General features: G+C 33.7%; 1 protein-coding gene across 2 annotated transcripts in view; it reads right to left on the minus strand.

The window, feature by feature from the left end:
- Window positions 1-27,988, minus strand: part of DAT (Sodium-dependent dopamine transporter) — a 95,154-nt gene that overhangs the window by 57,728 nt on the left and 9,438 nt on the right. For both annotated transcript variants that reach the window (XM_025303220.1, XM_011152030.3), the window contains exon 2: window positions 23,052-23,222. In XM_025303220.1, the coding sequence (XP_025159005.1) occupies window positions 23,052-23,211 (160 nt within the window). In that variant the 5' untranslated portion in view covers window positions 23,212-23,222. The remainder of the gene's footprint in view (window positions 1-23,051; window positions 23,223-27,988) is intronic.

Below are 27,988 nucleotides of genomic sequence, written 5' to 3' on the forward strand. Positions count from 1 at the left end.
CAAGTATATAAAGATGTAATAAGTTAGGTTAGGTTAAATTTTTTTTAGAGGGGGTGCGGAAGAAAGGCTCCGCTTATATGTACCGTTTAAAATTTTTTAATGTATATTCGAGATTTAATATACGTTCAAGATGTATTGAATATACAAGCAACATTTATTATATTTATAAGCAGTACATGTCTTTGAGAATGGGAAGCCTTTCCTCTCCTCTGCTCACATATGTGTGTATAAAGTTTACCGTGCGTACATGTATATTGTGTCGAAAAATTACGTTCCACTAATGAAATGTTTTTTGTTAATAACTTTTTAACAAATGACGAGCGACGACTAAAACCTCTTGAATTTTATTCAAAAGGGTGTTCTCGATAACATATGACAAGATCAAAGTCATTGGCGGAGGATACGTAAAGATAAATGTTTATCAAATGAGATTTGTTGATGCATATGTGATCTAAAATTCAGTAAACTATAATTAACGTTCGGCTATATGAATATTCGGCGACGATTAATTTTAGGCAACGCGATTTTACTGACAAGACTAGAAAAGATCTTACCCTAAAAAATACATAATTACAAAAATCGAATTTTAGTTTCATTCCCCACGAAAGTTTCATAAAAAAAAAATACAATATATTCTACAGAATTCGTTTATTTGTCTTAATATCGAGAACTCGTCTACAAAATATTATATAATCTGATTTCCAGACTTTTTTGAAAACCATAACACGTTTTTGAAAAAACACTAATTTATAGTTCCTGCCGGTTTGACAATTGACTCACTAATGTCAACGTATTAATGCTACCTCGCCACATTTTCGAAACTTGACTATCGAATTACGTGCCTAAAAGCTTTGGTTTTACCTCGCTACCGGTGCCCTAAATAACGCACAATGCAGTTATGGAACTAAACCACTGGTATAAGTGCATTACGTATCACATTTTTTCATGGATTTCTTTCCAAGCATATATGTGCAAACATATATGTGTCCGCGCACGCGTACATGTGATACAGTTTTTTTATTTATATAGGGTGTCCTATTTTAAAAAACGCACCTCGATAATTCTTCAACGAAGTATTTTCAGAAAAAATGTTTCGAACAAAAGTTGTATGATTTCAAGGGGGACATAAAACAATTATACTATTTTGTTTACAAATGGCATCACTTTCTAAATATTCACTGGTCATTATTTTTCTTAAATGGAAATCCCAATTTTTTATTACATCGTCTTTTTCTACCAATTAATTTAAACAACTCTTGTCTGAAACATTTTTTTATTTGCCTAATATTTTTTTAGATATTTAAGGAAAATTTGATAACTTTTTCAATATTAACTCACGATATTTCGTTAACTATTTGACAAAAGAAAAAGTGGTACTAGATTTTTCTGCTCTCAAGAATATTTAAGATTTAATCTCAAGAATATATTGTTATAATAGTGTCCTGACTTTTATTAACTTACTGACTTTTGGAAATTTCAAAATCATCAAATTAACAAAAGTCAGGGCGCTATTGTAACAATATATTCTTGAGACCAAGTAGAGCAAAAAAGTCTAGTATCACTTTTCTTCCGACAAGTAGTTAACGAAATATCGTGAGTTAAATATTGAAAAAATTATCAAGTTTTCCTTAAATATCGCAAAAAATATTAGGTGCGCAACTAAGTTCCCGCTGTTTTTCAAGAGATGGCTCCAGTAGTAAGTGCTGGTCGATTGTGACATAACCAAAACGTCATGAACCAAGCTTAGACATATGGTAAACAAACCGCTTTGACACATTAGTGATTTTGTTTTTACGTCATATACTTTTGGTTGTGTGAAAATGTCTGATTTTGTGCCAAATAATCGTCATTTGCGGGAAGTGTTGCTTTTCTTCTTTCATTCGAAGAAAACGGCGGCTGAAGCGCATCGAGAACTCCAAAAAGTTTACGGAGATGCTGCTCTAAGTGAAACAACGTGCCGTGATTGGTTCCGTCGCTTCAAAGACGGTGATTTCGATGTTGACGACCGTTCGCGTGAAGGAAGGCCAAAAACCTTCGAAGACGCTGAATTGGAGGCATTGCTCGATGAGGATCCGTGCCAAACGCAAAAAGAGCTTGCTTCAGCATTAGGAGTTACCCGCCAAGCCATTTCCAAGCGATTGCATGCGTTGGGAATGATTCAAAAACAAGGAACTTGGGTTCCTTATGATTTGAAGCCAAGAGACGTTGAGCGTCGTTTTTTCGCCTGTGAACAACTGCTCCAGCGGCAAAAAAGGAAAGGTTTTCTTCATCGCATCGTTACGGATGATGAAAAATGGATTCATTACAGCAACCCAAAGAGAACAAAATCATGGGGACTGCCCGGTCATGCTTGTACGTCGTCGGCTCGGCCGAATATTCACGCTGCGAAGGTTTTCTGTGTATTTGGTGGGACCAGGGCGGTGTTATTTATTATGAGCTGTTGAAACCGAACGAAACCATCACTGGGGAACGGTATCGAACTCAATTGATGCGATTGAGCCGAGCACTGCGCTAAAAGCGGCCACAATACGAGCAGAGACACGAAAAAGTGATTCTACAGCATGACAACGCTCGGCCTCACGTTGCCAAACCCGTTAAAACCTACTTAGAAACGCTCAAATGGGAAGTCCTGCCCCACCCGCCATATTCCCCAGATATTGCGCCGTCCGATTATTACTTGTTCCGTTCGATGGCACATGGTCTGGCTAATCAGCAGTTCCGCTCATATGAAGACATTTCAAAATGACTTGATTCGTGGATAGCCTCAAAAGACGAACACTTCTACCGTGACGGTATTCGAGCTCTGCCAGAAAGATGGGAAAAAGTTGTCACTAGCGATGGGCAATATTTTGAATGATTCATTTGTAACCATTTTTTCACAATAAAGTTACATTTTCATCAAAAAAACAGCGAGAACTTAGTTGCGCACCTAATATTAGGCAAATAAAAAAATGTTTCAGACAAAAGTTGTTCAAATTAATTGGTAAAAAAAAGACGGTATAATAAAAAATTGAGGTTTTCATTTAAGAAAAGTAATGATCAGTGAATATCTCGAAAATAGTGCCATTTGTAAACAAAATAATATAGTTGTTTTAAGTCCCCCTTGAAATCATACAACTTTTGTCTAAAACATTTTTGCTGAAAATGCTTCATTGAAGAATTATCGAGGTGCGTTTTTTAAAATGGGACCTGTATACTGTACCTGCTTTCTTTATATAGCATTTTTATATTTATTTATATAGCATTATATAGTACCTACCAAAAGTTCCGGGCCACCTAAATAATTTTTGAATGGTTTGAAATATAGGATTAAAATTAATAGAGATACAATAGGATCACAAAATCTATTATTTAACCATAAAAACACCTACCTCCACACCCCCGGGGGACGGGGGGAGGGGGGAGACAAAAATCTTAAATGACATGTGGGGTTGGGTGAGGGCTCGTTCAAAAGGGCTTTCCGAGACGAAAACAACGCGTGGTCGCCGAGGTCTCTACGATTTTTTTTCGCACAGTTATGATCATTTGAACATTTCTATTGAGATTTTGCGATAGCGAGGGCCCACGGCGACAAAAAAGAAAGATAAGGCTTCACGCGGGCACGCGCGTTTTTGAGAGAGAGAGAGAGAGAGAGAGAGAGAGTGTGTATGTATGTGTGTGTGTGTGTGTGTGTGTGTGTGTGTGTGTGTGCGCGCGCGTGTGTGTGCATGTCCGGTCAACCAAGGTAAGACCGCTAGCGTGTCCGGCCAACTAAGGCAAGACCAGAATAGGAACATTGGTGTATGTGAAGGAATAAAAACACAAATTATTTTATCAAATGTTCAAATTGATGTCCTTCGACAACTTGGCAGTGTCCTAAGCGAACGTAATACGTATCGATAACGTTAGTTAAAAAATCGGGTGTGATTGAATTTGAAACGTTCGCTATTTCTTCCCGCAGCTCTTGTAAATTTTCGAACCTAGTCTCATAGACCTCTGCTTTCAAATACTCCCAGTAAAGTTTAATGGGGTCAGATCTGATGATCTCGGTGATCATTCTATTGTACCTCTTCTACCAATCCATCGATTAGTAAAAACATTGTTGAGAATATTTCGAGCTTCCAGAGAAAAATGAGCCGGAGCCCCATGCTGCTGAAACCAAACATTGTGGAAAGCTTCTCCAGCAATATCCTGAATCACTGAATAGCCAGTATCACTTGGTTTCTTAGCAAATTGCAATAATTTTGAGAATTTATGTTTCCTTCAATAAAAAACGGTCCTATTATATGATTAAGCATTATTCCGGCCCAAACGTTAACTTTCTGAAGATACTGCGTGTGACTGTCCCTCATCCAACCGTTTAATTCAAATGTTGCTTCGTCAGAAAAACAGATCTAGTTGAAAAACTGACGATTATCAGCAAGTTGTGTCATCATTGTGTCGCAAAATTCCACTCTTCTATCATAATCGTCTTTGGATAGCTCCTGGATTAGATGTATTTTGTAAGGATGATAGTGATGCTTCTTCAAAATTCGATGGACTGATGTGCTAATATCATTCTCTTGAGCTGCTCTCGAGACCGATGTATGGGGATTATCGTATACAGTTAGCAGAACATATAAAGCTTTTTCGTCATTACTACCACTTTTGAGTCTTCCACATCTAGGTGCATCTTTAATTACATCGGTTCTTTGGAACGACCAACAGTTCTATCAACAGTTGACTTTGAAATTGGTTCACGGTCAGGATATATGACATTGAATAAATCCGCTACTTCTCTATAGGACCTTATTCTGTCGCCATCCCCTCTTATTATCAATACAGTGATCTTTTCGGTATCAGTTAAATGCATTTTCTGACAATAGAAATGTACTAAAAGTTGTTTGGTTTGGACTCAAATATCAATGCTTGTATGCCGGCGACCTATGATATGAAATGCAGTAGTTGATGTTTCCTCAAAGAGTTCTCACTTGTAAACTTATTATTTCACGCGGTCGCTTGTGAATTTTCGAGAGCGCTTGTCTAATATCTTTGTTGCTTTAGTATTTTTCATTTTAATACATTTTTGAAAATAGAATTCTGGCAATAGAAATATACTAAAAGTTGTTTAGTTTGAACTCAAATATCAATGCCCGTATGCCGGCGACCTATGATATAAAATGCAGTAGTTGATGTTTCCTCAGAGAGTTCTCACTTATAAACTCATTATTTCACACGGTCGCTTGTGAATTTTCGAGAGTGCTATCTAATATCTTTTTTGTTTTAGTATTTTTCATTTTAGAACATTTTTGAAAATGTATACTTAAAACTTCAATAACTTATCGATCTTTGGAAATTTCAAAATTATTAAATTAATAAAAGTTAGGGCACTATTATAGTAATATATTCTTAATAGTAAATAAAGTAAAAAAGTCTAATACTATTTTTTCTTTCGACGAATATTTAACGAGATATCGTAAGGTAAATGTTGGAAAAGTTACCAAGTTTTCCTTAAATATCTCAAAAAATATTAGGCAAATAAAAAAATGTTTTAAACAAAAGTTGTTAAAATTAATTGGTAGAAAAAGAAGATATAATAAAAAATTGGGCTTTCTATTTTAAAAAATTAAGTTGACTTTCAACCTTGAAAATGCCCTCCAAATAAAAAACTGATAATTGTCTTTCCCCTTCAAAATCATAAAAAACGTGTTTTAGCTTTTTTTAATATCTTTCATAGTTTTCGAGATTTTTTAATACGAAAGTTAAAATAGGATACCCTATAGATATACACACACATAATCTCGTTTTCCTAAAAATTGAATTGTAAAAGCATATAATTTCTATTTTTCTGACACTTTTTAATTTTTGTAAAATTATTGGATAGAAGTAAATGTAAATTTAAAAAATTTTACATTTTTGAAGAATGTAAATACACTATTATAAAACTTTTATGAAATATCATAAAACTTTTATAAAACATCTTTTTCATATACGTCATAGTTTTGAAAATATTCACTATATCTAAAACAATCCATTATTCTATTTTCAAGGAGTTATTTTAATCTATAAACCTTAATAATAACACATATAAAAAATATAAATCTAATATTTTTTGTGCTTTACAATACGTTCAAAGCCCATCAAGATCAATGAAAAACAGTTCTCTTATTAGCCAGTTCTCTTAATAGTTATACAAGAAAAAATACCAATATTTAAGATATCGTTCTATACATAAAGATATATTTTATATAATTAAGTTATTTTTATATAATTTTTTATAATTATAACTATAATTATAATCTATATAATTAATTTATATTTTATATGTGTATTTGTATCTTTTCTTTCATAATTTTTAACATCACATTATGTCGTTATGCAACATTAACAAGACATCAATTAAGGATAATCAGTACAAGTTGACATATCAACACATTTCTCTGAATTATAATCAGAAAACATTAATAACGCCTCCCGTAGAATAATAACGACGTAGCCACCGTTCAGCATGCAGAGCAGTATCGTGCACGTCCATGATCAAAGGCCTATCCCAAATGGGAAATTATAATTAATTAACGTAATTGAAAATTAGCGACCGATCTGCCTCGTCCTAATAGCGCGGAGCCGTGCGCTCTACTCTGCTGTCAATTAAATTAGTATCCGCTTTTGAGGAACCTCTGTATCACTGACACTGGCCCTAATTGTATTCCTACTGGGGACTCGATAAAGCCTATATTAATGCTTTCGCCACCGTCATTGTCACCTTTATCGCCGTATCGCTATTGCCGTTGCCGTCGTCGTCATCGTCATTGTCATCATTATTATTATCATTATTTCTTGTACAAACACAATAGCTTGCAGCTATATTGCTATAACATTGCAATATTATATACAATGCAATGTTGCAGAGACATTAATAAAGACATAAATTTGCAATATAATTCTAATAATATTATAGCAATATCTTGAAAACATTGTGAAAATAACATAATATAGTTTGACTTGTTTACTGGTTATTCTCGTTGTTGGTACTTCAAATTGAGTAAAATTTTATGCTAATAATTAACATTTAATGATAATCATTAATATTAGAAAATTTGTTAATCCACTATTTTTCTTATACAGTGCTGGCAAAAAATTCCGCAACGGTTGAAAATTTTGGAAAATATTGATTTCTTAGAAAAATGTTTCAAACAAAAAGAATAGGGCTTAAAAAAACTATTAGATATTGATTTTTATCTGATATTGGTATGAACTTGAAAAGCTCGGTCATGGTCAACACAAAAATCTTAAACGGAAATCCTTATTTTTTATTACACCGTCTTTTTCTACCAATTAGTTTGAACAACTTTTACCTAAAATATTTTTTTATTTGCCTAATATTTTTTGAGATATTTAAAGAAAACTTGATAACTTTTTCAATATTTAACTTACGATATCTCGCTAACTATTTGCGGCAGAAAAAATGGTACCAGACTTTTTTGCTTTATTTAGTTTCTAGAATATACTATTACAATAGTATCCTGACTTTTGTTAACTTATTGACTTATGGAATTTTCAAAATCATCAAAGTATCAAAGTCAGGGCGCTATTGTAACAATATATTCTTGAGACTAAGTAGAGCAAAAAAGCTTATTACTATTTTTTCTTCCGACAAATAGTAAGATATCGTAAATTAAATATTGAAAAAGTTATAAAGTTTTTCTTGAATATCTCAAAAAAATATTAGCCAAATAAAAAAAAGCTTTAGACAGAAGTTATTCAAATTAATTGATAGAAAAAGATGGTGTAATAAGAAATAAAGATTTTCGTTTAAGATTTCATCAATATGTTGATGATGACCAAGCTTTTCGAGGTCATACCAAGGTCAAATAGATATATATCATCATCTGATAGATTTTTTAAGCCCTATTCTTTTCGTTCGAAACATTTTTCCAAGAAATCAATATTTTCAAAATTTTCAACCACTGCGGAACTTTTTGCCAGCATTGTATTTTTTATACTATTGTTTCATATAATATTAGGTGTAATATTTATTAAGTTTCTTTATTATATTATAATGTTATAATATTAGATAAATTAATTTGGTGTCTTCACATTTTCTCGTCCTTAAATTATATTTTAAATTTAACTCTACGTCACAATGGGACACATATCCCACTTATATTTTATTTATTTTTTGATTATATTTCGTGGAATTCATCAATTTTAATGATTCTCTTTTGCTTATTCACTATTTGAATACTTAATTATGATAAATGTTCATTGATTTCATCAATATTGTTTATATTTTCTTTATTATAGACAAATTGGGATGAGAAAAAGCGTTTTTTATAAATTCGTTTCTGAAAAAATCCTCCATAAACATATTGTTCTTTATCTAAATTTATATTTTTGAAATCGCTGATTACTAATCCGCTATCAGATATGGGTAAAAGAAAGTATTTTTTGTTATAAACCAAATATTGAGGCTAAATTTAAAAAATATGTAGAATTGCGCTGAAAAGTTGATATTCTAAGTATCGTTTTTCTACAAAGAAGCAGTTTTATACAAGGTGTCCCGGGAGGAAAGTCAATATTTCGTGGGGGTATAGAATGAGGTAATATAAGGCAAAAATATTATATAAACATGGTGTCGTCCATTACTATATAAACTTATATAAACCTATACTTATATAAACATGGTGTCGTATACATACTTTCCGAGATACAGTTATGTTAAATTATACGTCGGAATTGTCTAATATGAGTTGAAGTTTACTGCAATTACATTGTAATACATCTATCATAACAAATTTTCGAATATTTCGCCACGTACTTCGATACATTTGTCACATCTTGTGAGAACATGGCGGGTTGCGTGCCGGAAGGCATCTTCACGGCTTCTAATTTGGTCAACAGCGGCTATTACGTGTACAATAAGTTCATCCCGTGTATTCACTTTAGTTTTATACACCTCGCACTTTAACCAACCCCATAAGCAGAAATCCAGGGGAGTTAGGTCAGGTAATCTTGGTAGCCACTGCACTGTTCCACCGCGACTGATCCAGAGATGTGGAAACACTGCATTTCAGTGTTCTCTCACAAGATGTGTATTATGAGGAGGTGCTCCGTCGTATTGAAAATACATTGTTTTTCATGTAGCCAAGGAAATATCTTCTAGTTGTTGTGGAAGCGTATTTTGTAAAAAGTCGAGGTAACTCTGCTCTGTCATACGATTTTGTAAAATAACGGGACTAATCAGCATTTCATTAATCATGCCACACCATACGTTGACGGAGAAACGAACTTGGAAATTCTGTACAACAATGGCGTTAGGGTTATCTTGCGACCAACGATGGGTGTTACGTGTATTATGCCATTACGTGTAAATGTTGCCTCGTCACTGAAAAGTATGACGGGAATCAATTCAAGATAATTCTGTAGCTACTGACAAAACTGTAGACATGTGGCTCCATCTCCTTCATGGAGATTTTGTACTCGTTGCGGATGAAATAGGTACAGATGTTGGTCATGCAGTATCCGTCAGACACGTGTCCGAGGAACACCAGTACGTGCAGAGACCCTTCTTGTACTAGTCGTAGGGCTCCTTTGTACCATTTGAAGTACATTTTCTTCTTCCTCAACATTTCTCTCAACTCTACGTTCAGATGTGATATGAACACCATTTTCACGTAAGTGGTTTGAGAATATTCTTCGGTCTGGAATGCGGCGCATCGGAAAACGACGATGATATTCTTCAACGGCTGCGGGAGCACTGCCATCATAATACCCATATCATAAACCCATATCATAAACCCATATCATAAACATAAACCATATCTACATTAGAAAACACGTGCGGCATGTCTGCAGTGTGTCACAAACAGCAGGACAGATCACCAGGTGTGTTTCGTTAACCTTTCCAATTGATACACAGCCTGCAGCGCTCCGTTACAGTGAAGAATGAAATCCCAATGACGCGCCAACTTTAAATTCGGACGTGTAATTTAACATAGCTGTATCTCGGAAACCAGTAATAAACGACACTATGTTTATATAACATTTTTGCCTTATATTACCTCATTCTATACCCTCACGAGATATTGACCTTTCCTCTCGGGACACTCTGTATGTTATATTTACCATTTTGAAGTCGCTGATTACGAATCTGTTGATAAATTTTTATTATATTAGTATTTTTACATGATATAAATAAAATATTGAAGAAAAACACAAAAATTGTGGAATAGCGTTGGTCGATAATCTTCGACGTTTTTCTCTTTATATTCATAGTCTTGAATTCGTTACATATGTGTAGATAGTTCAAAAATTTATCAGGTATTTTGCTATAAATAATTTATTTATTATTCTTTCGACAAATGATGATTTTTCTTTGTAAAGAAAGCGACATATGTTTCTATATAAATTTGGATGTACTAAACACGAATTTGCTATTAGAATTGACCTAGGAATTCAATCTTCTCAGTGAAATAAGTATTTATATTTATTCCTAAGTAACAATCATTTTGCGTTAGACATGTTGGATCCCATTTTTCCCAAATTCGAATAACAGATTCGAACTCAACGACTCCAAAAATGCGAAGAATAATAATTTTTGTGTAGGTAGGTTCGTCAACTATAACAATGGGGGCTAGGAGAGAGGGTGGGTGTCCTCTCTCTCCTCCAGTTAGACCAGGAGGCCAACCCGACCGGGTAACCGGTTGGGGCGCAGCACTCGGGCGAGGGACCCTCGGAGAGCCCCAAGGACGGGGTGTCGGGGAGGGAATCCCCGACTGCTGGCGCAGTTTCCCCGACTCCTCCCACTCCCAGCCCGCCTGGCAGGCACTCCGGGGGAGTTTAAGCCGGTAAGAGTCCGGCATAACCCTACCTACCCCCCCAAGGAGATTGGGGTATCCATGAGGATTTCCCCCCCGTAAACAAAAAAAAATGTTCGTCAACTAAATATCCTTTCAAGCCGCCATATTGCGTCTTTCATCTTGAATCACATTTTTTTCAAAATTCTGATGGCAAATTCGAACTCAGCGACCCTAAAAACGTATAAAATCACAATTTTTGTGAGAATTCGACCATTCATTTAATTGTCTCATTCAATTGACTCATTTAATTGACTCAAAGGGTTAAATAATTTTCCGCCATATTATAGTTTAGAAGAGGCGTCATTTCTGTTTATAAAATTATGTACATTGTAACTTAGGTATGTTCTGTTTATTCTATTTACTGAATTATATACATGTAATTTAACTGTATGATCAATATAATCTTAAAAATCAATTGTGCTCATGATAATCGTTGACTAGATGTATATCAGGCATTGAATTCTCTTTATGTTTCAGTTAAAAAGAATGTTAGTGAAGTAAACAAAATTATGTGTTCAACATTAGGTGAAGACATTATAACATATAAAACATGTAAAAGTGATTCCAAAAATTTTTGGAAAGAAACTTTGAATTGACTAATTTGGTCAACCCAAGAAATTAAAAAATAATTATTTGCAGGATGTATTAAATACAAATCCAACTTAACACTTCCACAAAAACACAAAAAGAACTGGCGGAACAACTGTTAGCCGAGAAGCTGTAAGTTTATGTTTAAAACAAATGAGAAAAATTTAAAAAGAAAGCAAGTGGGTTCCTTATTTTTCCAGTGTCGATAACAAAAAGGCGTTACATACACTATTTTGTCTTTATTATCAAGATATCAAAAAAACAGTTTTTTTATATGAAATTATTATAAAAGATGAAAAATGGATTTTGTATGACAATTTAAAACATCGGAAGTTATGGGTGGATTCCAAAAAAACCATCCATTTCAACACTAAAACCCAATATCTACATCAGAAAGATATTGCTATTAGGGATATGAAGTTATATAGGGTATTAAAAAGTATACTGACAAATTCTACAATAAGAGATGATAGAAGATACGTAAATAAACAATATGAGGTAGGAAATTAATAATTAGAAACACATTATGTATGAAATATAAAATGTTAAAATAATACCGTTATTATATAATTGCATTTTACCAACATATCTTTTTATATATGTAAGTAGAAGAAATGTACTCAATTTCAACTAAATAGCAATATTAGCACATAATTAGCTAAATATGTTTAAATTTTGTAACATTAAACAATAGAAGAATGTATTCAGTCAATAGATATATAGCTCAAAATGTAATCTTTCTACAATACGTTGTTACATGGTTTTATTTTCTGCGCATTTTACGTCTTAAAATTATTGAATTATTATTTCATTTATTGGAAATTGAGTGCATTTATTCATTATTATTAAATATGAAAAAGTATGTCGGTAAAGTGCAATTGTATAACGGTATTTATTGTATAATAACGGTATTTTTCTTTAACATCTTTACTTCGCATAGAAGTGCATCCTAGTCACGACGGTTGCATTCGCGTCGTCTCTGTGCGCACTAATAAGGGTGTTTATAAACATCCTGTTACTAAGTTATGTGTTTTGCCTATTTCGTCTTAGTTGTATGAAAATATTATTGATTGTTATTCAAGCTTTTGTTATATACATTGCGCATTATAACTATTGGAATATTCGTTTTCATTTTCGTGTTGATTGAAATCCAATGCTTTCAAGGTGGGCGGGATGTTGCATATAGATTTGTTTAAGCTGCCCACTCAGCTAGTAGTAGCATTTCGGGGTAGGGTGGCGCTGTGCCCTGCGGTGACTTAGTTTTATTCTTTTTATTCTTCTTTATATGGTGTATGTAGAGAGTGAGAGACAATATGGCGTGTGTGACGGCAGTTATAAAACAATAAAAAAGGAAAATTTTTTGTTTCACGTTGGTTCATCCTTTATAATCACCCAATTAGAAAGAATATACACATACGGCACGAGCCGTATACACGAGCGTAAGCACGCTCACAAGACGGTGTGCAGATACAACTTTTTCAAAACCCTACCTTTGTATTTTGCGTAAGCTATTCCCAAGATATGAAGCTTCAAAGTTGACATACTGCCGATATTTGCATTACATGATGCACACCGCGGGGAGGTTGCTCGGTCGGATTTGTACATCATAGTTTACTTTCCTTCGAGAATCACCTCGATGGCGCTTTCCCTCATCGATGGATAGGTCAGTTATTGTGAAGCCCGACACCCGTAGGATGCCGCGCTGTGTTACCTCAGCTTATAAAAGCTATACGCTACACAAACTAACCACTTTCACAGCGAGTTGTCTTCATACCACTAAAACGGACAATGGAAAAATCCAGCAGCGCCTGCGTGGGTCGTACTTCGCAGGGTGAGCGGTTTAGTCGTGACGCGCGCGACGACTCCGGTTAGGGTGTCGTCTCGCGCGCTACGTCCACGGGGAACCACGGGGAGGTCCGCTCATTTGTATCCCGAGCCCGGACACACGCTCTGACCCTGATGGATAGATCAGGATGGTCCAGTTTGGTAACCACCAAGATCACTCGACTTTACTCCTCCGGATTTTTATCTGTGGGGATTTTTGAAAGATGCAAACTGCCAACCGCCAACGACGTGGCAGGATATGATGGATCGTATCAGAAATGCGTGTCGAGCGATTCCAGCAAACGTTCTTCTGAAACTTGTCAAAAGTTTCGAAAAGAGAGTTCGAATGTGCCGAACTGTCGATAGCGGCGTTTTGGAACATCTATGATGAATGAACTCCCCTCCCCACACACACACAATCGACCCTTTTTAGGACCACATATACAATACCGACCGAGCAACCTCCCCGCGGTGTACATCGGGTAATGCAAATGCTGGCAGTATGTCAACTTTGAAGCTTCATATCTTGGGAATAGCTTATACAAAAGACAAAAGTAGGTAGTGTTTTGAAAACGTCTCGACAAGGGCTACAAGAATATGCATTAAAAATGGGGGTTCCATTTAGGATTTTAAAGTTGATCTTTACGTGACCTTTAAAAGACAATCCAAGGTCAAGCCAAGGTGACCGTCAGATGTCCCCCTCTGAACCATACAACTTTTGTTTGAAATATTTTTCGCGATCTGGTTTAACTGACGAAATATTTCCGATTGTCGATTAAAATGGACCCTGTATACAGGATGTCCCATTTTAATGTGCACCTCGATCATCATTGCAGGGAGCAGTCGTAGGAAAAAATGTTTCAGACAAAAGTTGTATGGTTCAAAGGAGGTTATTTGATGGTGACCTTCGTCTTGACCTCGGAGTCAAACTTGAAGGTCATTCGAAGGTTAACATAACAATTTTAAATGGAAACCTCTATTTTTCGGTACATATTCGTGTAGCTCAGCTCCACGAGAGAGCTCCACAGTTTGGAGATTTTCCAAAACATTAGAATTAAGTATTTTTTTATTCAATATTTTCCGAGTTACAAGGCTTGAAACAATACTCCGGCATTACTCAAGGTGTACCACGTGGAGGTTGCTCTGTCAAATTTACATCTTTTTCGTCTTGTGCGTGTGCGTGTGCGTGTGCGCGTGTGTGTGTGTGTGCGTGCGTGCGAGCGTGTGTGTGTGTGTGTGTGTGTGTGTGTGTGTGTGTGTTGGTAATATTTTTCAAGCTATTGTTTTTTACTTTTTCAATTAATTAAATGTTCAAAAATGTCTTCCTTCTACTGTTTGGCAATGTACTGTTTGGCAATGAGCTAAACGTTCATAGAAACTATTGAGTACATGGCTTATTTGTTCTAAAGTGATCAAAGATGCTTCCTGCATTATTCGATTCTTCAGGTCTTCCAAATTACATAGTTTCGTCACATAAACCTTATTTTTGATGTGTCCCTAAAAAAAGAAATCAAGAGGAGATAGATCAGGTGACCTACAAGCGGGCCACTCAATGGCACCTCTCCTACCCTATCCATTGATTAGGAAAAGAACGGTTTAAAAATTCTCGAACTCATACCGCAAAATGAAGTCCTGCTCCATCTTGCTGGAACCAAACGTTTTGCATGTTTGCGTCAAATAAATTTTCAATTTCAGGAATTATATGATCTCACAATAAATTTTCATATTTTTCAGCATTTAGATCACCATCTATGAAAAATGGGGATATAATACTGCGACTACAGATCCCTGTCCAAACATTCAATTTTTGTGGATATTGTGTGCGAAGATCACTCATCCAATGTGGATTTTCGTCACTCCAATATCTACAATTGTGGCGATTAACAGCACCATTTATTTGAAATGTGGCTTCATTACAAAAAATAACAAAATTCAAAAAGTTAACATTATCATCACACCGATGCATCAGTTCTTCACAAAACTGAATTCTTCTATCAAAATCATTTTTCATAAGTTCTTGAGCGATAACAATTTTATACAGATAATATTTATGCTTTTTTAAAATGTTAGAAACGTTGCCTTCACTGATATCATGGGCTTGTGCTGTTCTTGATAACAACAAATTAGGATTTTCCTGAAATGATTGAAGAACATCCAAAGTTTTATCATCATTAGTTGCGGATTTTGGCCTTCCGCTGCGAGATCGATCCTTAACTGTTCCCGTTTTAAAAAAACGAGTCACTGTTCTACAAACGGTAGATTTAGAAATAGGATCGAGATCAGGATGTGTAACATTGAATAGATCAGCTACTTCTTGATATGATCTAATACGGTCACCAAATCCTCGATAAATAAGTAGCAATATTCTTTCTTTTTCGGTCAACATTTTTCAGAGAAAAATATGATATTATAATCGGAAAAAGAAACAAAAGAGACAAAGAGCGAGACACGAGCGAGCGCAACTCGTTTTTAGAATATGTGGACCGAGAAGCATCTCTGATCGCACCTCCGCGCAGTACACTTTGGGTAATGTTAATGCCGGCAGTACTGTAACTTTCAAGCATCATAACTCGGAAAGAACTTAATAAAAAATGATTTTATTATAATGTTTTGGAAAACTCTCGAGATAAGCTACAAAAATTTCCAATAAAAAAAGGGGGTTCTATTTAAAAAAACAAAGTCGACCTTCATATAACCTTAGCAACGCCACCTATGGTCAAACTGATATGACTACTAAATAGATTTTTTTAAACCCTACCACTTTTGTATTAAATATTTTTTCGTATCTTTCATATTTTTCGAAATATTTTAGCGTTCCCGGACTTTTTGAGGACCCTGTATATACCATATATATATATATATGAGGAAAAATACCGGAACCCCGAAATATATCGAAAAATATAATTTTTATGAAAAAATGTTTCAGACAAAAGTTGTAGGGTTTCAAATAACGCATTACATAGCAATATCAGTATTATCTTGAATAGCGTTGTCAAGGTCACATGAAGATTATCTTAAATTTCTTAAATGGAACCCCCTATTTTTCATTACATTCTTTCCCCTATTTTCATTACATTTATTATACTTTTGTAGCTTATCTCAAGGGCTTTCCAAAAGTATAATTGAATTTTTCATTAAGTATTTTTTATTAAGTATTTTGCGAATTACAAGATTTAAAAGTTACAGTACCGCTGGCATTAGCATTACCCAAAGTGTACCGTATGAAGATTGCATGCCTGCGCGATTTTGATTTTCTTTTAAAATACAAAGTGAAAGGTACATTAAATATTTCGATCTTCGAATTCGAACAACAGTTAAGAAACAGTATTAGCTGTCATCATTTGCATTTCATTCAGTCATTATCCTTCAGCATTGTCTTTAGAAAAACTTTGAATTGATCCAGATATTAATTTATTCGGTTTGACTAATTCTTCCGCTTGTCAATATGCTACGTCTTTCAGAGCGAGAACGCATATCTCTTCTGATGATGAGAGGATGGTGAGGAGGAGATGATCGATTAAAGTCGTATAATGATGTAAAGCAGCTTTTAATGAAACATTTCGTGATCAAGATACTGCCATTACAAAATCTACTGTTGAGAGAACAATAAAGCGTTTTGAGGAAACTGGTAGTGTAAAAAATCGTGCAATATCAGGTAGACCTGCATCAGCAACAAATCCAGAATAATTATTAGATGTTTTACAATCCTTCATCGAAAATTCGCATGATTCTACCCGCAAACCAAAATGATCTAGATCAAAAATCTGTGCTTAAAATATTAAAACTTAATAAATTTCATCCTTATAAAGTCCACCTCGTGCAAGAGCTAAATGATAATGATTTTGATAAGCGCATTAAATTTTGTAAGTTGATAATGGAAAGAATAGATGAAGATCCTATCTGTCAAATATAGTATTTTTAGATGAAGCAACATTTCAGTTAAATGCTTCAGTTAATGGCTATGTTAATCGACACAATCGTAGATTTTGGTCAGATACAAATCCTAACTGGATTCAAGCAGTACATATGCAGTATCCACAAAAATGGAATGTTTGGGCAGGCATTTTGAATAATGTTCTCATAGGTCCATTCTTTATTGAAGGCAACCTAACAGCGATAAAATATCAGAATATGTTAAGAAATTAAATTCCAGCGACACAAGCAATTACGGGTGACGACTTCGAGAATACATGGTTTCAGCAAGATCGTGCTGCGCCATAGTACGGGAGGAACGTCCGTAATTATCTGAATACAGTATTTCCTCAGCGATGGATAAGCAGAAGAGGACCTCCTATAAGTAGAATGGCCTCCTCTATCGCCAGATTTGTTACCTCTTGATTACTTTCTGTGGGGCTATTTAAAAGACAGAATTTATAAAACGAATCCACAAAATCTGGATGATTTATGAAATCGGATTCTTGATGAAACTACTATTATTCCTATTGATTATATTCAAAATGCCGTTTCATATTTTTACGATAGAGTAGCTTTTTGTCAAACTGTTGATGGTGGACATTTTGAACAATTGCTATAAACCTTTCCAGTTTTGCCTTAATTGGGTAGACAGTCTTGCCTTAGTTGGTTGGGCAATTAGCAATCTCGCTTTAGTTGACTGGGCAGTCTCATCTTAATTGGTTGGACAGTCTTGCCTTAGCTGGCTGGATAATCTTGCCTTAGTTGGCTGGACAGTCTTGCCTTAGTTGGCTGGATAGTCTTTCCTTAGTTGACTGGACAGTCTCGCCTTAGTTGATTGGACAGTCTCGTCTTAGTCGGCTGGACAGTCTTGTCTTAGTTGGCTGGACAGTCTTGTTTTAGTTGGCTGGACAGTCTTGCCTTAGTTGGCTGGACAGTCTTGCTTTAGTTGGCTGGACAGTCTCGCTTTAGTTGGCTGGACAATTGGCGATCTCGCCTTCGTGAGCTAGACATCTTACCATAAAAAGCTCGATAATTTCGAAATGACTTACTTATAGTGGGTAAAGCAGATAAGTTTTGTAAAGATCTGAAGAAGTGCTACAAGAACTTATCTTGTAACTAGCAAAATATTTAACGAAAAACCATTAAGTTATAGTGTTTTGGAAATCCCTCGAGATAAGCTACAAGAATATGTAATGAAAAATAGGGAGTTCCATTTAAGAAATTTAAAATGACCTTCACGTAACCTTGACAACACTATTCAAGGTACTGATATTGCTGACAGCACCGGACATCCAATGGATGTACGTTTCACGTCCAACTTATGTCCGTATGTCCGATTTACGTCCGTGGACATAAATTGGACGTAACAAGGATGTCCTTATTGGACATGGGACCTGTAGGACGTCCGATGTACGTCTATCGGACGTCCATGTCCGAAGTTGTGATAAACGTACGTCCTATGGACGTCTTTTGTAAAAAAAATGGATATATGACGGACGTCCAATAGACGTCCGTGTGCTATTTGGGTATGTAATGCGTTACTTGAAACCCTACAACTTTTGTCTAAAACATTTTTTCATAAAAATTATATTTTTCAATATATTTCGAGGTCTCGGTATTTTTTCCTCACCCTGTATATATCATACATTATATAATATATATATATAATATTAATATATATAATATACAATATATAATATATAATATATATTAGGAGTACAAATAAGTTTCCGCCGTTTGACAAAAGATGGCCCCACCAGAAGGTTATATTGAAATTGTCAGATATAAAACGTAATGTCGTAAGTTTGGACATCTGGTAACAACATAACCTTGAAGTATTAGTGACTCCGTATCAGCATCACATAATTTTTTTTGTGCGAAAATGTCAAGTTTTGTGCCGAATAAGCATCATTTGCAGGAACTTTTGATTTACTTTTTTAATTTGAAGAAATCTGCAGCTGAGGCGCATCAATTGCTTGTAGAAGCATATGGTGAGATTGCTTTAAGTGAAAGAAGTTGTCATGAGTGGTTTCAAAAGTTTAAAAACGGTGAGTTTGACGTGGAAGACAAAGAACGTAGTGGAAGGCCGAAAGTGTACGACGACACGGAATTGGAAGCATGATTGGAGGAAGATTCGTGCCAAACGCAAAAAGAACTTGCACTTACATTAGAAGTGACTCAATAAGCAATTTCACATCGCAATTTAAAATCGTTGGGAATGATTCAAAAACAAGAAAATTGGGTTCCATATGAACTGAAGCCGAGAGACGTTAAACGTCGATTTTGTACGTGTGAAATGCTGGTTGCCAGGCATAAAAGAAAGGGCTTTTTGCATCGTATAATCACTGGTGATGAAAAATGGATCCACTACGATAACTCAAAGAAGAGAAAATCATGGGGACCACCTGGCCATGCTTCAATATCGACAGCCAAACCGAATATTCATGGAAAAAAACTCATGCTGTGTATTTGGTGGGATCAGCTTGATGTCGTGTATTATGAGTTGCTCAAACCGAGCGAACCATTACTGGAGCTCTCTACTGAACACAATTAATGAGATTGAGCCGAGCACTCAAGAAAAAACGCACCCATTACTACTCCAGACACGACAAAATCATTCTCCTACATGACAACGCCCGACCACATGTTGCAAAACCGGTCAAAACCTATTTGGAAACACTTAATTGGGAAGTCCTACCCCATCCGCTGTATTCACCAGACATTGCCTCTTCTGATTATCACTTGTTCCGGTCGATGGCACATGGCCTGTCTAAGCAGCGCTTTACATCATATGAAGATACTAAAAATTGGGTCGATTCGTGGATAGCCTCAAAAGATGAAGAGTTCTTCCGACATGGTATCCGAATGCTGCCAGAAAGATGGGAAAAAGTAGTGGCTAGTGATGGACAATATTTTGAATAAAACGTAATGTACCGTTCTTTCACAATAAATTCCTAATTTATGATAGAAAACGACGGAAACTTATTTGTACTCCTAATATATTCAATAAACATGTTGAATTCTGTAAACATATTGATATTTCTAATTATTAAAAATTACTAAGTAATAAATTAAAGATATAGTAGAGATATAATAAATATATAAAAATAAAAACAAAATATTTTAAATAATGAACTATTTGAACAACTCTTATAAAGTAATGAATAAAATAACAAATTTTATATAAAAATATTGACTCACAGAAATTTTATTTTACGAACAAATTAAATTATTTGTTTTAAATTAATAATTCTTTTTTGAAACATTCTAATATTTTCTTGTAAAAAAATAAAAATTGCATTAAGAGAAAATGACTCTTTAAAATACCTCGTTTAGAAAAAATAGAACTGCATTTTGTAATTATATATGCAAACATAAATATATAATATTTAGTAAACATCTAGTATATCATTCAATTTTATTTCGTTCCATTTTTTCATATCTCGAGTCGTTTCGACGATAATCCATATAATTCGGCATAAAACTTGTTATAATTCCATAAGATATTTTGTGTAATAAAATAATATAAATAAAGCAATATATGAAAATACTGCTCATGAATATGCTTTCAAATATTATGCGATATGTTGCATCATCAAAAACTTATACAAAGTAAATTATAATCGCTATATATATTGTACAAAATATTTCTTCCTTGTTTCTCCTTTTTCCTGTTAATGCAAAAACAAGAAGGATAAATAAGGAATGTATATTGATTTATGTATAAGAGTTGTAAATGTTAACTGATAAATTGTTTTTTTATTATCTCGAGGTCTGTTATGCAAATTCATCGCATAATGTTAACAGTCGAGGTGTGATATGGTTGCAGGAGGAATGTTGACTATTTACAATGCTCGCAGATGCGAGGCTGCGGGCAATGCGATCAATACGCGGATGTAACAGGTGATCGTAATTTGGACTGTATAATCTGCCCTGAATTGCTATGATTTACTATAATGTAAATAATATTGAACGGAGTGTACTTATGTCAATATTTGTAGTGCACTAAAATTTTTTTTCATTTACTATTTATTATCGTATTATATGAGTTAGAAGTCACAAAAAATATTCAAAATATTATATTTTCCATCTAATTAAACACAGGTAATGATATATCGCAATGAACTATCACATTTTTTGAAGGTTTCAGGAGAGTTATATTATATAAATAATTATACAGATATTAAAAAATGTAATAAAGCATCTTTCTAAATTTTAACTTAAAATTAAATACACAAGAGACTTTAAATATTTTCACAAATAAAAATCTAATTTAAAGAATTAAAATCAGAGAGAAAATTTTATTATCAACTGTGAACTATGACGATATTGGCAAGATTTTATTAATTCAAAATATTATTGTTGGATTTAACCATTCAATAATAATTTTAACTCCAATCGTTTTCAAGCATAAGCTTAAATTATTTCTTGTTTATTTCTTGTGACGGGAAGAGTTGAAAATATGAAAAATTAATTCTACAAGTTTGTCTAAGAAATTTGAAAACAGTCTGCATCTTTTTTTATCGTAAAGGATTATAAATTACCATTCTTAGAAGCTACCACTAATAATTATCTCTTTCAAATATTCAAATGCGAAATTATATTGCTGTAAAATCAAGTACAGTTATTTTTACTTCTATCTTTAAATATCAAAAGTGATTAGTAATTAAAATTATTATTAAACATGTCTAAATTGATTACTCAAAATATTAATATACGAATACAATTTATACAACAGTCACATAATTTTAATCACTTTCGAACTTGTGTAAAATAATAATGATATAAGTAATATCATTATATTAATTGCGAGAGAAAGAGAGAGAGAGAGAGAGAGAGAGAAAACGTTATTTATTTTGCACTCTGGGATAGGGATCCCCTCAAGCGCATGATATTTGCGAGAAAGAGAGAGAGAGAGAGAGAGAAAAAGAGAGAGAGAGAGAGAGAGAGAGAGAGAGAGAGAGAGAGAGAGAGAGAGAGAGAGAGAGGGAAAGAGAGAGAGAGACCTAAACGTTCTTATCTTGTCTATTTAATTACAACAAATTTAGACATCTGCGAGTGCTCCGCAGTCGCGAACCTTCACTAAGCGAAATCTAAAATTCTGAAGTTATTTTCCACGAGGTAAATGCCAATTAGTCGGCCAGTTAGCGCGATATCGCTTGTCTGCTGAAGAATATTACCTGACGCGTACAACCCCCGAGTTAATTACGAAACGGTCAACCATATTGCGAGTAGTTGATTAAGTTTCTTTGTACGATAAAAGTATCAGAAGAGTAATTCACATTTGTGTTTGCTTCCTAAACGGAAACAGTCACTATATTAGAGTTTATTAAACGAAATCAAAAATACGAAAGGTACCCTCAAATAGGCACAACTCAATAATTACATCGACAAGCGTACGAGACAATTTGGTATTCTAATCGATTAATCTTATAATATTTTATAACAAAATACAGATTAGCATTGGTTAAAAATTAGTTCATTTTTTAAACTTACAATTCGTTCTGTTAGGAAGAAATAAGAACCAAATAAATTACAAAATTGAATATATGTAAGTAATGTTGACAATACGAACTATAATTCTGACAAACGTTTTCAATATTTATTTTTTCTCAAAAATAAAATGAAGCATAAATAAAAATATATTTCCATATCATCAATAATGTAAAAAATTATAGTCAAAGAAATGAATATTATTCACTTAAACATACATTTACAGCGAAATTATGATTCGTTATTTATAACAAACATGTGTAGATACGATGTAAAAAGGGAAATTATTGAAATCGTCTTTCTATCATCATGCCGTCAATGATAGAGAGAAGCACTTTATTCGTGAAGCAATAAAAAATAAAGCGTGCAGAAATATATCATAACGTGTCAGCATCCACGTCGAAATATACTTACCACCACCATTCTTATAACAAAGATATGGGAATCGCCACACATTAGCGAGATCGACCGCAAAACCGATAACTGACAGTAAAAAATCAAGTTTCCCTGACCAAGTCTCTCTGACGTCGCCATTGTTACCTTTCGCAATATTTTTTACCACAGTCGACGACATCTTTCAGATATCTGTGAAATAACAACATAAACATATCATAAATAAGACTTTTATTTTTAAATGATATTTATAATATATATATATATATATATATATATATATATACATATATATATTACCTTACGATATCTCGCTAATTATTCGTCGAAAGAAAAAATAGTATCAGACTTTTTTACTTTATTTACTATCAAGAGTATACTACTATAATAGTGCCCTAACTTTCATTAATTTAATAATTTTGAAATTTCCATAGGTCGATAAATTAATAAAAGTATATATATATATAAATGTATATATATATATATATATATACAGGGTGTCCCATTTTAAAAAACCCACTCAAATATCTTAGAAACTACGTTAAATCGAAAAATGCTTAAAACAAAAATTGTTTAGCTTGAAGGGGGACATAGGACAACGATAGCATTTTGTTTATAGATGGCTCCATTTTCGAGATATTTACTGATTATCAATTTTCTTAAATGGAAATCCAAATTTTTTATTATATTATCTTTTTCTACCAATTAATTTGGACAACTTTTGTCTGAAACATTTTTTTATTTGCTTAATATATTTTGAGATATTTAAGAAAAACTTGGTAACTTTTCCAACATTTACCTTACGATATTTCGCTAATTATTCGTGGAAAGAAAAAATAGTATTAGACTTTTTTACTTTATTTACTATCAAGAGTATACTACTATAATAGTGCCCTAACTTTCATTAATTTAATAACTTTGAATTTTCCATAGGTCGATAAATTAATAAAAGTTAAAACACTATTATAGTAATATATTCTTGATAATAAATAAAGTGAAAAAATCTAATACTATTTTTTCTTTCGACAAATAGTGAGGTACGTAAGGTAAATGTTGGAAAAGTTACCAAGTTTTCCTTAAATATTTCTAAATATATTAAGCAAATAAAAAATGTTTTAGACAAAAGTTATTCAAATTAATTGGTAGAAAAAGATGATATATTAAAAAACTGGAATTTCCATTTAAGAAAATTGATAATTAGTGAATATCTCGAAAATGGCGCCATCTATAAACAAAATGCTGTCGCTGTCCTACGTCATCCTTCAAGCTAAACAACTTTTGTCTTAAGCATTTTTCGATTTAACACAGTGTTTCTGAGATATTTGAGTAGGTCTTTTAAAATGGGACACCCTGTATATATAGTAAAAATAATAAGATTTATATCGATATTATATTTATAATTTATAAAAAAGATTTAGGTGTGTGTATGTGTCAATATATTCGAAGTTATAATAGCTTGTTGTTTAATGACTTTCTCTTGTTTTAATAACTGACATAAAAGTCACTTTTTCGAACAATTCGGGAATTTAAAGTAAGCTTTCCTCGATTATATTTTTGTTGAATTGCAAGTTGAATTTTTCTATGAAATCGTAATCATAATTTTAGAAATGTGATACAATTCTAGAAATGTGATATTATTACGCACGGAATCAAGCGCAAGGTCACGAGTATATGAGCGACAGGAACTGAGCGAAAGGAGCACGAAGCGAGTGGAAATAAGAGATATACAGGATGTCTTTAGGACTTTGAGACGGGTTCCGTAGGGACATAGAGCTAAGAGGGTCAAAGCACTAAGACACCATCGCGACAATCAGCGCGAGACGCGTTATCGCTCAGCCCCTACGCACACAACTTGCCGCGGAGCATCTATAGGCCGCGCTGGGCGTGGAAAACGTCTAACTTTGCACTGTTATAATTAAAAAACTATTACGATTTTCACATTATGGTAGAGGACTTTTTTGTTCCTCTCACTTAGCTCTATATCTCTACGGAGCCCGTGTGCCAAAGTTCTGAGACACCCTATATATGTATGAGAAAAAAGAAAGAATGATAGAGGAAGAGAGGGGGAAGAAGAAAGGGAAGGAGAGCGAAGGACTATAACTTGCTGAGAAAGAAATCAGTAATTTGACATGCGTATGTAGTTATTATATTATTATCCGTGATCGTATGTATTATATATGTGCATACTATGTATGCAATTGCGATGAACCTATCGCGTACGCAATGCGAGCGCGTGTAATTTGGCGACGACAAGTTATCGATAGCCCTTCAGGCGACAACGCTCAACCCCCAACGAGCCTCATTGTGCCCCATGACGGGTACCGGTCAAACAACGTATATTTCAAAGGCGTTCATGAACGATCCAGCTTCGAGGGGCCACTCAACGAGGTTTTCTGTCACGGACACTGATCCACGCTTATTCCCAAACCGACTCGGTTAATTGATATTCGGCAGTTATGGAGATACCTACGCGCGATTTGATGCAAAGATAAACGACAAAAAATTGTATTGTTATTATAGATAGTTTACTCTTGGTTTTATTGTAACTCAGAGCATGGTTTAACAAAGGCAAATTTTGTCGCGAGATTAAAAATTAATAAATTAACAAGAAAGGAAGTAAATAAATTGAGCCAATATATGAATTATAATTTAAGTTAATGAATTTCTTTCGCCGAAATATTCAATAAACATTAATAATAATATGCGTGTCAAGAAATGATTGAACAAGAAATAATAACATTAATGATTAATTTTATAATATGTGTGCTTATTGCCTACATATGTATGCACAACTGTATAAAGTAATATTATTATATTAATACTATTATATTATATTATATATTATTTTCATTAAAACAAAATGTGTGGACATATTATTTTTTTATTATTCCGTATTGTCGTAAATAAAAGAAATTGCAATTCTTTTATTAATAAAATTTTACATAATAATTCTAAGTGTTAGCAGTTTTTCAAATAAGATTGCCACCATTTATTAAAAAGACTCACTGTCTCAATTTAACTAATTCTTATGGGATATGAAAGATAAAATGAAAATATATATACAAATATATATATATATATTATATACATGATGTTTCAGACCACCCGGGTCACCCGATTTTTTTGTAAACGCGAGATTTTAAACAAAAAGATTTCAGACAAAAGTTGTAAGACTTCAAAGAATCTACTTACTGATGCTATAAATTTGACCTCAGGATGACCTTGAAAAGCCCAGTCAAGATCAACATAAAAATCTTAAATAGAAACTTCAATTTTTTATTACACCATCTTTTTTCACCAATTAATTTGAATAACTTTTGTCTGAAACATTTTTTTATTTGCCTAATATTTTTTCAGATATTTAAGGATAACTTGGTAACTTTTTCAATATTTAACTCACGATATCTCGCTATTTGTCACAAGAAAAAGTGGTACTAGACTTTTTGTTCTATTTAGTCTCAAGAATATATTGTTCCAATAGCGCCCTGAATTTGGTTAATTTGATGATTTTGAAATTTCCAAAAAAGCATCAGGTTAACAAAAATCAGGGCGCTATTGTAAAAATATATTCTTGAGACTAAATAGAGCAAAAAAGTCTAGTAACACTTTTTCTTCCGACAACTAGGTAGCGAGATATCGTAAGTTAAAAATATTGAAATATTGAAAAAGTTATCGTTGTCCTTCAATATCTAAAAAAATATTAAGCAAATAAAAAAATATTTTAGATAAAAATTGTTTAAATTAATTAATGAAAAAGACGATGTAATAAAAAATCGCGGTTACCATTTCAGATTCTTATGTTATCTTGACTGGACTTTTCAAGGTTATCCCAAGGTCAAATTCAAAGCATCAATAAATAGATCCTTTGAAGCCCTACAACTTTTGTCTGAAATATTTTTCTCTAAAATGTCGCGTTAACGAAAAAATCGAGTAACCCCGAGGTGGTCTGAAACAGTCGGTATACACATATACAGGGTGTCCCATTTTAATCCGGCCGGCTGAATAAAATTCGAGGATATTTTCCAGAAAAAAATGTCAGACAAATATTGTTCAGTTCTAAGGGGGACATTCGATGCCATCAACAATTTTGACCTCGGGTGAAGGGTTCAAGGTCATTCAAGGTCAACTTTTTTTTTAAATGGGAACCCCTATTTTTCACATTGGCAATCGATTCTACGTAAAAAAAAAATGAAACTTTTGTCTGAAGCATTTTTTTTATAACGCAAACTAATTTCACTTATTCAGCCTCCAAAATTGAAATTTTCAAACTTTCTGAATTTTTTACTCGAGAATGGTGAGGTTTGGGGGGAAATTGCAGAAGACAAAAAGTTCTTGGAATGCTGCAAGGAATTCACTCGAATTTTCGCATAGTTGATTGTGCACTTTTTTCCGCCAATGTTTGGAAAAAATCTTTTATCTCATCATGTCCAGTACTCTCGGCATTAGCATCACCCGATGTGCACCACGTGGAGGACGCCGATGGGATTTTGCACATTATTGGCCCTGAAAAGGGCCGAGGGTACTGGACATGATGAGATAAAAGATTTTTTCAAAACATTGGCGGAAAAAAGTGCACGATTAACTATGCGAAAATTCAAGTGAATTCCTTGCAGCATTCCAGGAACTTTTTGTTTTCTGCAATTTCCCCTCAAACCTCACCATTCTCGAGTAAAAAATTCAGAAAGTTTGAAAATTTCAATTTTGGAGGCTGAATAAGTGAAATTAGTTTGCGTTATAAAAAAAAATGCTTCAGACAAAAGTTTCATTTTTTTTTTACGTAGAATCGATTGCCGATGTGAAAAATAGGGGTTGCCATTTAAAAAAAAAAGTTGACCTTGAATGACTTTGAACCCTTCACTCGAGGTCAAAATTGTTGATGGCATCGAATGTCCCCCTTAGAACTGAACAACATTTGTCTGACATTTTTTTCTGGAAAATATCATCCTCGAATTTTATTC

Source organism: Harpegnathos saltator, unplaced genomic scaffold (genome assembly GCF_003227715.2).
Source record: "Harpegnathos saltator strain DR-91 unplaced genomic scaffold, Hsal_v8.6 scaffold538, whole genome shotgun sequence".
Taxonomy (NCBI): domain Eukaryota; kingdom Metazoa; phylum Arthropoda; class Insecta; order Hymenoptera; family Formicidae; genus Harpegnathos; species Harpegnathos saltator.